We start from the raw sequence: 15,043 nt of genomic DNA on the forward strand, positions 1-15,043 counted from the left end.
TATTCTAAAAATTCATTATTGTTAGCAAAGCTTTTGGTGTATCTGTACTTGGCCTCCTCCTCCCTCCACACAAACTTTTGGCCTAAAAAAGGCAATGAACTCGCCAATAGGCCAACCCCTAATGTGTAGCCCTAGCTGCCCCCCCCCTCCCCCATGCAGAGCGGGTGTTTGGAACATACTGGAAAATAAAAGCTACCAGTTCTCACTCCAGCTTCAACCAACCCGTCTCCCTGACATCTTCTTACTCGCCACTAGACAGTGAAACTGGAGCTCTAGCGGCAAATACGAAGCTGTCAGGGAGATAGGGCAGGTGGCCAGGGGAGTAACTAGGGGGAAGCAGCCCCCTAGTACTCCAAATCACGTATTTTTGTGTTGCCACACATGTTATAGGTGTAAAGATCCTGATGTCCACACTTGTTTTATAATCCTTGTTTGATAAACCCCCAGGCTACGAGGGTCACTAAGGGAGGCAATGGAAGGGTTGTGAACATTAACTTCTCTAGGACTGCTTCACGCCAACTGGCGTGGATGCGGCGGCAGCCCCAGGACCGCTTAACGCCGATCGGCATGCAGTCCTGGGTGGTGTTTTACAGGCGATGACACGCGCCACTGTGCGCGCATCTGTGCTTGAATGACGGAGCTCTGCTCCACCATCAGTCTCCATCAGCGGCGATCACCGGTAGGAGACTGTTAGACAGCGAAACTGCCGTCCATTTACTAGGTACAGCGCTGTGATCTATGGCAGCGCTGTACTGGGGACAGCCGTGTGACTAGGCTGTCCCCTCTAGAGGCAGGTAAACAATCCGCTGTCATAGGCTGAAGCCTATGACAGCCGATCGTGCTGATTGGCTGGCGGGGGGAAGAACAAAATATGAATAAAATGCACATATTTATTTAAAAAATAATACAATAAATATTTGTATAAAGAGCTCTGTTGGTGGGCAGAAAAGGGGGAGGGGATCACTTGTGTGCTGAGTTTAAAAATGGCCTGGTCTTTAGGGGAGTTTAAGCCTGTGGTCCTTCAGTGGTTAAGGGGGGCCCATCAAAGCTTTTTTTGGGGGGGGGGGGGGGGGGCAATGATTTGTAGTTACTTTACTTATATACATATTGGATTCTCGATTGAGATGGCCATGAACTTCCTTGCAACGTAAAAGACAAAGCTTGTAATGTAAGGCTCTGTCTTGATGCTGCCAGGATCAGTGGGTTAATCAAGGTTAATATCTCACCCGCCAACCTGTAATTCATCAATGCTATAAACACCTTCCCACCTTGGCAAAGCCACTGTGGATATTTTTTATAAAGTCTTTCTAAAGTTCTAGCCACCCCCACCTGCATTGCCGTGGCCCGGCCCCAGCTCAGTGGCCGAGCAGAGGGTGGGCTGCGGCAATGCAGGTGAGGGTGGACATAGCTTTGGAAGAAAAAAATGGCCACTACTGCCTTGCAGATGGAGGGGCCAGATCTTCACCTGTCTAAGGAATTACTCAGCAGCAGGTGAGCTATTAACCCTGGGACCCAACGCTACTGGCAGCATTAAAGCAGGAGGTGCAGCTATACTATCCCAGGAAAAAAATCACTTATATAAGTAGATAACTACTTATTCTACTTACATAACAATGTATTGTACTGTCCACGTTTGAGTTCAGTGAATTTTATATAGTAAATAAAGAGAATTCTGTGTCAGGCATTTGCCATCTTAATATCCTCTGACTGAAGCCAATACTGATGTAATTTCTTCCCTTCCTTTTTTTTTCTCTTAGAAACTGCACTGTCAAAGCTAGCTTGCTTTGTACACACGTGAGCACAGCATAGATCAGATTTCAGCCAATCAGTGAGGAGCTGGAAGGTGGGAGGGTTGATGACAAGTTTCCTTCTCGTTGGCAATAGAACAAATAGAGCCAGGTTGACTGAGATAAGATTTATTACAGCAGAAACATTTCTGAATAGATTGGAGTGCTTGTAATGCAAGATAAGGCTGCAAGCTGCATAATACACACAGTGCAATGGGTAAATGGAATTTGATTTTGTGGCTGACAATCCCTCTTTAAGACAGAGCCTTACATGACAGACTGTCTTTCTCACTGGAAGTACTCTTTGAATATTACATTTTATGTCTAAAATACTACTACTGCAGCTAAAATTCCTTGTTAAATTTTGGTCACATGAGTAAAAGCATGTGTGGCTGCTGGGATCCTCCTAGACTACTGTCTACAGACTGCAAGAAGGAGGGACACAGACTGCCTCTCTCTGAAAAGATTGCAAACTACAGCAATGACAGTCTGTGACAAAGGAAGCTAAGCCAGTCAAGGAACCTCTACACTGACAAAATCGAGCTCTGCAAATGAGTATGTAGGAAAATCTGTCTGGAATGGAACTTTAAAGAGGAACTGTAACCAAGGATTGAACTTCATCTCAATCAGTAGCTGATACCCCCTTTCCCATGAGAAATCTTTCCCTTTTCTCAAATAGATCATCAGGGTCATCTGTATGGCTGATATTGTGGTGAAACCCCTCCCATAGTGTGATGTCAGGACCTAGGCCCTGACAGTTTCCTGGCTGTGAGCTTTGTTGCACTGTGAGAAATAACAGCTGTTTCCAACTGCCAAGCAACCAGTATCTCCCTCTGTCCATATGTTTACCTATAAAAACAAACAAACAACCTTTTAGCCTATCCCATTGTTAGGGGGTGTGGTTATAGATAATGGCAGTTGGTGCTGTCTGTTTTTTATTCATGTCTGCCAGTAGTAAAGATGATGATGTGCAGGCTCATTGTGTATCAAACAATATAAACAAATTACATGTGATGAATAAAATAATTTCTTGATCTCAAATTTTTTTACTTCTCACTTTGCAATGTACTATTTTATTTTTGCTCCCCTTTTCGCTTAAGTTCCTGTTTAAGTAAAAGTACACTAGCAGAATGGTCAGCACGAGCCTACGGTGGGCAACCAGGCTTATTTTAGTTGAGGAGTTATTCTTTCTGCTCATGAATTCATTTTCCATTCCTCAGCCCACCCATCACCTGCCGATCCATCCATAAAATTTGAAGTCATGACAATTATCTTAGTGCTCTCCTAGTGAGAATAACAGTTAATTGCCATCATGGTATATTGACTAAAATCCATGGATTTCCATCTGCAGACCGTGGGAGATTATCGGAGTCACAATACAGCCTTAGACCACCTGTCGGACAAGAGGCTTTTTTCCTCGGTGTTAAGAAGCCTGGCACTATTTGTCCTCATTGAAGTAATAAATGACTTGTGAAATGATCTTCACGGTACTTGCACTCCCCCGAGAAGGCTCCCAATTGACATGCAAGTTTGGATGGACACGGTGATTCGTTAAATGGCAGTCCACACATTTATACTGCTAAAATCCAATTATAAAGATTTACTGAGAGGGCGAAAACTCGCTGAAAGAAGTAGACGGGAAATTGACCCAGCCGCCAAGTTCTGAGATGGACTCAGCCTAGCAGAACCCACGAAATGAGCTGCAAGAGCGAGAGGTTGTCTTATGCAAGTTTCTTTCCTGCATTAAAGGATACGTGAACTCACACAAGTTTCTCCAATCAACGATGCAGATGTAACCCGTTACCTAATTTGCCTTTCCCCAAATAGATAGGAAAACCTGTTTAGAAAACCATTGTTTGGAAATATTTTTCCAACACTCACAATCTGTAGACATTTTTTTCCAGATTTGAAACTTCCCCTTAGAATAGTAATTTTCATGCAGGGGAGCTGCCCCTGCGGCCGCAGGGGGGTCCAAAGCTATAAGGAGGCCCCAACTATTACTTTAATACCTATGATAAGAGGGGCATCCTTCAGATCAGGTGTTTTTGTGGCCACACTTGTTATGGGCATGAAGATTACAATGTCCACACTTGTCTTATGACCCTTGCAGGATGGGCCCCCCAGGCTATGAGGGTCACAAGGGGTTGGCAAGGGAAAGGGAGTTAGCATTTTGGGGGACATCAATGTTTGCTAATTTATAGTTACGCCCCTGTTCTCATTTCCTTTATGCTGTAGGTTGGTGTGTTAAAAAGAAGTCCTAGCGGGGTGTCCAGTTACTTACCAGGTGCTTCCTACAGCCCCCTGAAGTCTTCCTGGTCCCTCAATGTCATTCTGCCCTGCTCAGTTTCCCTGGTGTCCCTCTTCATAAGTCGAGTGACTGAGCAAGTCGCTGCCACTTTTTATCTTAGTAATCCCTTTAAATCTGTTTTCCTTGTGCAGTAAGGTCTGTAGTTCTCTGGCTACCTTTTGAAGTGCACCGTGACTGGAGGTATTGTGGAGGAGATGTGACTAGAGGTGTTGTGGAGGAGACAAGACTGGAGGTGTTGTGGAGAAGACGTGACTGGAGGTGTTGTGGAGGAGATGACTGGAGGTTTTGTGGAGGAGTTTTGACTGGAGATGTTGTGGAGGAGATGTGACTGGAGGTGTTGTGGAGTAGATGTGACTGGCGATGTTGTGGAGTAGATGTGACTGGAGATGTTGTGGAGGACACGTGACTGGAAGTGTTGTGGAGGACACATGACTGGATGTATTGCAGAGGACACGTGACTGGACGTGTTCTGGAGGAGACATAACTGGAGGTGTTGTGAGGGAGATGTAACTGGAGATGTTGTGGAGGAGGTGTTGTGGAGGACTCGTGACTGGAGGTGTCGTGGAGGAGACATGACTGGAGGTGTTGGGAAGTTGACGAGACTGGAGGTGTTGTGGAGGAGAAAAGACTGGAGGTGTTGTGTATGGGACATGACTGGAAGTGTTGTGGAGGAAACCTGACTGCAGGTGTTGTGGAGGAGCCGTGACCAGAGGTGTTGTGGAGTTGACAAGACTGGAGATGTTGTGGAGGAAACAAAACTAGAGGTGTTGTGGAGGAAACAAAACTGGAGGTGTTGTGTAGGAGACGTGACTGGAGGTGTCATTGTTGTACAGGTTCACAACAAACAGCCAGGGAACTCTCTTCAGGAGGTCACACAATCTATAATGCCACAGTCTTGGCTGGTGTCTTCAGAATATGTGTGATTCAGGGTATTGTCTGCTAGAAAAAGTTTTTTCTTTTAAAAAAGGACATTGTTTATTTCACTGCTAGGATAACAGAATTCAGGTTTGCATTATTTACACCATTGTCGTGTTACTGCAGTGCTGTAATCAATTATTTAATGGTGGATGTGAAGGGTTTAAGCCAGGGTCGGCACAGCGCTGGCAAGACTTGAAAGGGGAAAAAGTAGCTGGCAAGACTATGGAATAACAGATGTAAGAAAGCGATAATGTTATTATTTTGAGCCTTATCAAAAGCAGCAAAGAATGTGTAAAGTGGGGAAGAGAGTGAGACTAAAATATTGCACAAAATTCAATTAAACAGCAAAATGCCATCTTGCTTTAAGGCCTACATGAGTGTTATAAACAATTTTGCATTGATTTACGGATGGTGGTACTGACATGGTTGTGGTGTGTGGGTGGGGCGGGCATGGGGGCTGGGTGCCTGGGTTGTGAGGGTGATGCTCACATACATTACAAATGTACCTGCACAAGGCTTATTTTCTTTTTGACTCTGCCCCACAGTCAGTTCCACAAAAGGGGCCAATCCAGTGTTGCTGCCTGGCTCCACCCATTTCCTACTCCCACATGACCACATTCTTGACATGACTCCTCCCCACCCAGGGCTGTCGCTTCCATAGAGGCAAAGGGGCAATTGCCCCAGAGCCTATAGGGGCCCCCAAGGTGTCTCCCCCCAACTTACCTGTGCTCCTTGGGGATCCTGCAATGGAGCATTGACAGAGGAGCGCCTTCCAGAAAAGGCAAGACACTACTCTGCCAAAGACATTGCAGGGCCCCAAGGGCACAGTTAAGTTGGCATGTCATCTGGGGGGAGGGGGTAGCTGTCTCAGGGGCCTTGGGGGAAAATTTGTTTGCAACTAGTGATGATCGTAATCTGCTAATAACGATTACGCCAATTTACGCATACATTTTCACAATTACGCCTATATGTAATTACAAATTCGTAATTCTATTGACTTTGTATAAGCATTCGTAATTACGCATAACGACTTTAGCAATGAATTGCAAAGCCTCCATACATGCTATTGCTACCAAATTTGCTACATAGTAAAAAAGTAAAAAAAAAAAAATTCAAAAAGAACAATTTTTTTTAAATTGATTTTCTCAAACTACAAGGTCTTTTTGAACAATTATTTTTGTAACTTGTACCTACTATTCTTCTTAAAATTTGTAGCCATTTTGGTAGCAATAGCAGGTATGGGAGCCTTGCTATTCACCGCCAAATTCTGCACGAAATTACACATAAATTACGCATAAATTTATGCGTAATTACAAATGGTAACAAATAACTACGAAATTAATTACGCTATTCACCTGAAATTTTGCATTACGATTATGATGCCTAATTGCGTATTACGGTGCTTAATTACGCATGGGCGTAATTTTTGCTCACTAGTTGCAACAAATGGTACCTAATTTTTTGGTCGGTGGGTTGTCTGTCGGGGGGCCACCAGTACTGGCCCTGCTCCCCCCCTTAGATGAGTGAAAGCTTGCCCTTTGCTAGCATGACCAAGGCCATCCCGGTATGTTACACCCGATGATGTCATTACACATGTTCATGGGTGCAGGTACATGGAATGTAAGGAGATGTCTTCAGTAGAAACCTGTGTAAGATCTTAATAAGGTTGTTCATGTGGAGCTTCACTTTGAGAATAGATTTGAGGTGGGTTATACATATCTGTTAGTTCAAGAGACGGAATGAACAACACACCACTCACCACACTTAAAGAGAACCTGAGGCGTTCTTTTTTAAATCCTAAGAACACAGAGGCATGTCCTGCGCACAGTGACATGCCTCTGTGTGCTTCTGCCACAGCCCTTCGCGGGCTCTGCTGTCCCCCCCGCCCCCTGAATATTAGCGCCGGGCTAGCGACAAGCAGTTTGTCGCTAGCCTGCTGTTTACCTTTATGTGTCAATCACCACTGATTTATTAGATGCCCCCCGCCGCTACCTTCCTCCAATTGGAAGGTAAGCCAGGAAATACATCAAGGTAAACAACAGGCTAGCGACAAACTGCTTATTGCTAGTGAGACACTATTATTCAGGGGGGGACAGCAGAGCCCGGGGAGGACTGGGGCTGGTACAGAAGCATACAGAGGCATGTCACTGTGCACAGAACATGCCTTTGTGTCTTCTTAGGATAAAAAAAAACGCATCTGGTTCTCTTTAACCGCTTCCAGGCCAACATGGTTGGAATCTATGTCCTGCTGGTGGCTGTGCAGCTCTGACAAGACGTAGATTCCAACTATACACCACCATGCACTAACGTCATCTTCTCCGTTCTTGCCAATGTTCCGTCGCTGCACCTGGTTGCTCTGTTGTCTCAGTGACAGCCGAGCAGGGATGGGCTTTCAAGTACTGGAGTACTTGAATTCGGAATTCTAATGAAGATTAATTACTGCACCTGTGACCGCGGGGGTTAACTTACCCAGAAGCCCATGGATCCTATGGGTGTCACCGCTGTAATATTCGACCTATGGTAGGCGTTCCACCACTTATGTATCGTGAAAAGATATTTCATGTTTATTTCGTACTGAAACAGTGTCAGGACGTATTTAGTGCCTCTGACACTGTTCCAGTTGCCCTTTGTTGAAGATTTTTTTTACGATACGTTACTGTTGTGTCATCTGTGGGTCCACCAGTACCCCCTCCCCCCCTTCCCATTTTTAAGCTGTTCCAAATATATTTTACACTTCACTGGCGCCTCTGTATTTACAAATTCAAATGTTCTCAGCTTGGTGGGCTTGAGTTAGAGTGCCAGAAAAAAAGTAGAAAACCGAATGCAACAATAAACTAACAAATCCTGAGAGTAAAGTATACATTGCTTTCTTTTCAGCTATTAATCACAGGCAGCGTGGGTGACGGATTTACTGGAGACATTGCAATCGATGACCTGTCATTCCTGAACTGTACATTGTACAAGGGTACGTTTCTGGTAGATATTTACATTTTTGTGTTTCGTTTGGTGAAAGTTTTAATTTGCTTGTACTGATGGTAACTAAATTACGGTATGCAGTTTGTTAATTATTTCTTTCTTTCAAAATAAAGTCTGTTTGAAAAGGTGGATTTAGAACTAGGTTTCAGTTTCTGCTTGTGGTTTTTAATAGAAAATTAAGAGTTAGGGCTTGTTCACATTATAAGCGATTTCACTTATTTTGAAGCACTGGCGATTTTGAAAATCCCTTTAAAAGCGATTGTGCAATGTTAGCTTATGTGAGTGTTGAAAAAAGCACCTTGAAAAGTGATTTGCTGAGGCTTTAATGGATAAATACATTGTATTTACTCATATCCATGTCAAACAGCTCATTTCCTGTTTGACGTCAGGACGTGAACAAAACATCGCTACACAAAAGCGCTTAGAAAAGCACTTTTCCAAGCCAAAATCGCTCTGAATGTGCTTAGAAAATCGCTCACAAAATCGCTGTGCTGGTGATTTATATTGTGAACTAGGCCTTACAGAGTACCCAGCAAGCTCGTGGTGAACCAAAACTCCTAGGAGAGTGAAAGGGGCTACAATGGACCAAAAAGCTCTCTTACTAAAATGCTATGGAAAACAAACATTTGCCTTCTTTAATCACAAAGTATTTGCAATTATTGAGGTTGGAATGAGTTCTGAGATGTGTCCCACAATGCATCACTGCTGAATATGCAAATGACCCATTGTAAGCTGTAAGCTAAACACACCTCCTGATCCGCTGGAATGCAATGATGTGTCAACTTGTTGCAAGTTGGAATATTGTGGCTCTGTATATTAAAGCGGAATGAAACCCAGCATTTCTTCTTTGCTCTAAAAAATTATTTACAGCATATTATACACAACCAGCATTTTTTTTTTACTAGAACAGCATTCAATTAGTTAAACACAGAGCTTGAAAGTCCAGTGCAGAGAAATCTGGACGCATCCAAAATGCAGATAATGTTATCTTGTGTTTACTTAATTGTATCAAGTGAGGAATGTGACACATTCTCTGACTGTGCAGAAGCTCCTGGGCACAGAGAGACACTGAAAGCATTTATGCCTTCAATATATAATGAATAAAACCAGTTATGAATAAAATGCAAAGGCAGCTCTCTAAGCAAAAAACTGTACATTTGGGAACTTTTAAGTTCTAAATGAATAATAATACTTATGGACAAATGCAAATATGATAACCATATGGCATATGAAAAGTAGCAGAAATAAAGAAAGCGCTCAAAAGTCCAGTCCCAATACTCAATAGAGTCTATAAATTTCAAATGTCTCACGGAGATTATAATATCAGCAGTTCATGTAGGGGTGAGAGGCACCTAAATACCACCCCCCTAAGTGGAATGACTCCCCAGATGGAGCGGCCTAGCTGGGCCCGTCTGCGCCTCAGGGGTATTGGCCACCCCTCAGCCTCTCTGGCAATCCTCCTCCACAGCGTGTCTCCGGACAGAGTAAAGCCTCAAAAAAGCACAGCAAACGCTTCACATAGCGTAAAAGGGGGAGACTTTCCCAAATGTATTATAAAAATAAGAAGCAGGATAAAAACAAAGTTACTAGTGCGGTTTGAGACTGGGGAGTTAGCGACCATAATCCTTAGCAGGATCGTAGGTTCGCATTCCGCACGTACAGTACCTCCGATACAAAACCGCCGCTAGTTCAAACAAATGTGGCATGCGTCGACTAGACAGCGCGTCTGCGGACGTCAGACGTCACGCTGCTCCATAGCTCCGCCCTACGCATTTCGTCGCTATGGCGACTCATCAGGGGCTACGGAGCCATTAGAGCAGCGTATATTTATAGCGTCATGCGCCATGGTAGCCAACTCCAAAGCCACTCCCGCGCCGCTTACATTTCGCAAGCAATAAAAGATGAAAAATATAAAAGATCTTTCAGCAAATACAATAACATGCAGGTAAGAATCAAAGACCAAAATGTAAAAGACATTATACACACACTAAAAGGTGATCATAGTCAGCCCAATCATTACATATAATCATTGCTATCAACAAATGTAATATCACTCCTGCTATACATTCCCATAAGGTTTCTAAAGGCCACTTAAATAGAGGCTCAAACTACTGTTCTAGTGTACTTGGTCAGGGCCCCATCCGGCGAAGTTTATCAATGGCCAGGCCCGTCCAGCCAAATACAAGAACTGGTCTAGTGTACACGGCCAAAAAATTAATTCAGCTTTAGACAAAATCTAAGCCCCTATTGTAGTGACCAGTGCAAAGACTGGTCTAGCATATTCAGTCAAAAGTGCAGACAGCAAAGTTTCAGCAGTGTCAATCAAGGCAGACATACAGGTCTAGTGTGCTTGGCCAAAAAGCGCTTAGGCAGCACAAGTTTAATTTTAACAATTTTCCACGAAAATTAACCCAGAATAAAGATGGTCTAGCAGAGTCAACCCTACACACACACACAAACCGCAACCACCCCGGATCTCACACAATAGGGGCACCAGGTCAACCATTGCTGATGAAACAATTTAGGTCTATGTCAATATTTAGACCATCTGGCTCCAGTGCCCCCATCCTGTGTATCCATTGAGTCTCCAACCTAAAGACCTCACGAGTGCGGTTGCACCCCCTCCACTGTGTTTTAATCTTCTGAACCCCACACATACATAAAGTGCGGGTACAAGAGCCATGATGGGTGGAGAAATGCCTCAGCACACTATGCTGTTGGAACTTTTTCCCAATTTTATAGATGTGCTCCCCCCATCTTTTATGTAAGGCCCTAGTGGCCCTCCCTATATATTGTAATCCGCAGCCACACTATAGCAGATAAACTACATAGGTTGTGTTGCAGGTAATGAAAACCCTAATCTTAAAGGTTTGGCCATTAGTATGAGACCGTACTACAGTAGTTTTAACAGTGTATCCTTCTCTACATGCACGGCAGGCCCTACAAGGGTAGAACCCTGGTGTTTGCCAGGGATTAGTCAAGGGTCGTGGGGGAAAGTAGGAAAACATATTTTTAATGAATATTATGTCAGGGTATTATACCGCTTTAAACAATCTGACACATCATTGCATTATTATTTATTGTATTTATAAAGTACCAACATATTACGCAGCACTGAACAATAAATATATACAATGATACAAGGATGACAGACTTAACAAGGTTATACAACATAGGACAAAGCTATACAACACAACCGATACAAGATACATGATCATGTGATTTTGGCCTGGTTAGGTAGGCCCAATAGCACAAAAAGACAAAAAGAAAAAATTGAGAGCCCCAATATAATTATTGTTACTTTTGAATTGGTGGTTTAGGTGAATAGAGTAATACTCACGTAAATGGGTTGCCGGATATAGGCAACCACTAATAACGCTTGAAAGGAAATTAGGCCTGTCCCCACTCAGGCTAAGAAGTTGCTCTCTGTAGATAGAAAAAGGGTGATCACACTCACCCAACCAGTGGATACAAAGTATTCAAGGAACTTACAGAGGCACCAAGGAGGATACAATGCATTCAAATCTCATAAAATGGGGGGTATTGGATGATTTACTTCCCCAATGAAGACACAGTAATGATAATCATAAAACCCAATTTATTCTTACTCATACTTGTGGTAGGGGGTGGGTAGGCCATCTTAAAGAGGTGAGGTTTGAGGGCTTTCTTGAATGTGTTGAAGGAGGGAGCAAGTCTGATTGGCAATGGAAGGGAATTCCAAAGGGTGGGAGCGGCTCTAGAGAAATCCTGCAGCAGTGCGTGGGAGTGGGAATTGGAAATGTGTGGGTAAGTGAGGCGAAGGTCGTTGGAGGACCAGAGGGGATGACCTGGTGTATACCTGTGAACAAGCTCCGAGATGTAGGTAGGGCATGTTTTGTGCACAGATTTATACACCAGGCATAGAATCTTGAAACTTATCCTGATACAGAGGATTTACAGAGGGGAGATGTGGATGAAGAGCGGTGCAAAGAATGGATGAGTCTTGAGGCCGCATTCATAACTGATTGAAAGGGGGCAATGCGTTTCAAGGGGAGGCCAGACAGGAGGGAGTTACAGTAATCAAGGCGGGAGATAATGAGGGCATGGATGAGCAACTTGGTCGTGTCCAGGGTTAAGAAGGGGCAGATCTTGGCAATATTACGGAGGTGGAAATATCATTCCAGCGCATCTGGAGGTGTGGCTAGTTTCCAGAGACAACAATGGATAATTTGCATATTTCAGCAGTGATGCACTGGAAAAAATCTCAAAACTCACTCCAACCTGAATAATTGCAAATACTTTCTGTTTTAAGAAGGCAAACTTTTGTTTTCGATGGAAATTACTATTATTTACAGGCTCTGGCTAAGTGACCCAGGGTAAGCGCTAAGGTGCCCATTAATGGTACGGTTTTAAGTGAACAATCATATTTTCTACAAGATCGTTCAGATTGTAAGAAAAACATTTATTTAATGGATCGACACGACAGCACTAAAGAATTAAACTCGCAATCATATCTTAACCAGTTGCAATCATATCTATGGAAAAAATCTGCTATGCTGAATTAATTCTTCTAAAGTCAAAACTGAAGCAACATTCCAACGTCTTGAAATTGTTATCTTTGTTGGTAACAAAATATTGATATCCATTTCAAGACATTTGAATGTTGCTAAAGTTCTGACAAAGGATCCACAGACCACAGTGAGGTAGATAAAAGTCGGTATTCTTTATTTGAAAAATTCCACAAGAAAGGACAAATACATCAACAGGATCAACTGATGCGTATCGCGCTCACAATCCGCCCTTAGTCATAGTTCACTATTATTCCGATAGTGAACATTAACTTTGACTGATTTCTGAAAAGATCAACGCATTACTAAAATACACATTCATTAAATTATAATACCTTCTCCCTATGAAGGTTAACATATATTCCTTATTAAGACTATAATATATTTTTGAAATAATTATTACATTACTATGACAACCTAATTGATTGGTAACATCCGATAGTTATCTGAAGTTGAGCGTGATCCAACCACTGTTTGTATGTCTGGTCTGGCTAACTGTTCTGGACAGTTTTTGTTCGGTTAAACAACCAAATAGGATATATAGATGCTCATCAGTGCTGCTCGGATACCCCTTTTCAAAATCCGGATTGGATCCAGATACCCAGATATCCGATCCGGGTCGGATATCCGAGTTCGAAATTTTCCAATCCGGATCCAAATCGGATATCCGACCCTAGTATCCGGGGTATCCGGCCGGATTCAGATATCTGGATAGAAAAAAAGGGAAGTGGCCTTTAAATTGCTTTAAAAACTTTTTTTTAGAGTAAATGAGGCATGTAGCATCATTATTTTGTAAAGGGGAACACTAATTGATGATGTGGGGACTTTAAATCCCCCCCCCCCAAAAAAAAATGGCTGTCAATTAACATCAGGCCTAGGTTCCAGACAGCGGTTGTGCAGCCCACATTGTGTCCAAAGTCCAACCGCACATCTGGGACATGACAGTTTTCAGCCCAGACACCTCCCAAAAATTACACAGCAATTGTGTTTTGGGTTAAATATAGGTGGTTTCAGCACAGCAGCAGTGGCCTGTGGCACCCTGGCAGTGGGAGCAGCAAAGGCAGCAGGAGCAGGGTAATGCAGCAGCAGCAGGTGTGACATCTGCCAGGAGCATGCCGGACGTGGCACTTGGCATGTAGCACTTGGCACGTGGCACTTGGCACTTTGCACGTGCCACCTGACACGTGCAAAGTGCTACGTGCAAAGTGCCATGTGCAAAGTGCAAAGTCACATGCAAAGTGCAAAGTGCCACGTGCAAAGTGCAAAGTCACATGCAAAGTGCCACATGCAAAGTGCCACGTCATGTGCAAAGTGCAAAGTGCCAAGTGGCATTTTGCACGTGGCACTTTGCACGTGATGTGGCACTTTGCACTTTGCACCTGGCACTTTGCACGTGGCACTTTGCACTTTGCATGTGACTTTGCATGTGGCACTTTGCACGTGACGTGGCACTTTGCACTTTGCACGTGACGTGGCACTTTGCCCTTTGCATGTGGCACTTTGCCCTTTGCACATGGCACTTTGTATGTGACTTTGCATTTTGCATGTGACGTGGCACTTTGCACTTTGTACGTGACTTTGCACTTTGCATGTGGCACTTTGCATTTTGCACTTTGCATGTGACACTTTGCACGTGTTTGCACATGGCACTTTGCACGTGGCACTTTGCACTTTGCATGTGTTTGCACGTGGCATTTTGCACTTTGCACGTGGCACTTTGCACTTGGCAGTTTGCACGTGGCAGTTTGCACTTTGCACGTGTTTGCATGAGGCACATGGCACTTTGCACTCGGCAAGTGCCACGGGCCAAGTGACAGACAGCAGAGGAGAGGACACTAACTGTCACACTGGCACTGCTCAGCAGCACAGCAGTTCTGTAGTAAGCTAACACAGTAGTACTACTACTCTAACAACTACTAGCACTGACTGCAGTACTACAGTACTAACTAGTAGTAACTACACAATTACACAGTAATGCTATTCCCTAACCTAACCTAAACTGTAGCTAGCTAAGGTTTATAGCTGACCAGCAGGCAGCAGCTGGCCTGGTCTGTGCACAGCACACATACAGACACATAGCAGCTGCAGCAGCACTGGAGCTCACACTCTGACTGTCTGTCACACAATGAAATCAAGTTAATTAACGATTTAACAATAGTGTAGTGATAGTGAAGGGGTTAATCACTGAACAGCTTAGGTTTATTACTGTGACTGTGTACACACTTGGTAGGCCAGCAGCACTGGAGCATGTCTCTCAGTGAGCATTTCTCAAGCAAGGGACACTATTTCTCATCATGGCCACCCTCCTTATTATACAGGTGGGGGTGGCCAGTGTTCCTTTCTGTGATTGGGTGCCAGGGATTAGGCTTGGATCCCTCTGATTGGCTCAATGGGGTCAAGTGGGGCTGGCCAAGGTTCCCTTCTGTGATTGGTTGCTAGGGCTTCTGCGGGGAGCTCTCTGATTGTCTCCAGGACGTCATCTCCTTAGTTACAGTATTTTGGATCCG

At 43.8% G+C, this 15,043-nt stretch overlaps 1 protein-coding gene across 4 annotated transcripts in view; it reads left to right on the forward strand.

Moving 5' to 3' along the window:
* MALRD1 (MAM and LDL receptor class A domain containing 1) overlaps positions 1-15,043 on the forward strand; it is a 407,541-nt gene that overhangs the window by 84,435 nt on the left and 308,063 nt on the right. For all 4 annotated transcript variants that reach the window (XM_068235591.1, XM_068235589.1, XM_068235590.1 and 1 more), the window contains one exon: positions 7,891-7,978. In XM_068235591.1, the coding sequence (XP_068091692.1) occupies positions 7,891-7,978 (88 nt within the window). The remainder of the gene's footprint in view (positions 1-7,890; positions 7,979-15,043) is intronic.

Source organism: Hyperolius riggenbachi, chromosome 5 (genome assembly GCF_040937935.1).
Source record: "Hyperolius riggenbachi isolate aHypRig1 chromosome 5, aHypRig1.pri, whole genome shotgun sequence".
In the NCBI taxonomy this organism is placed as follows: Eukaryota; Metazoa; Chordata; class Amphibia; order Anura; family Hyperoliidae; genus Hyperolius; species Hyperolius riggenbachi.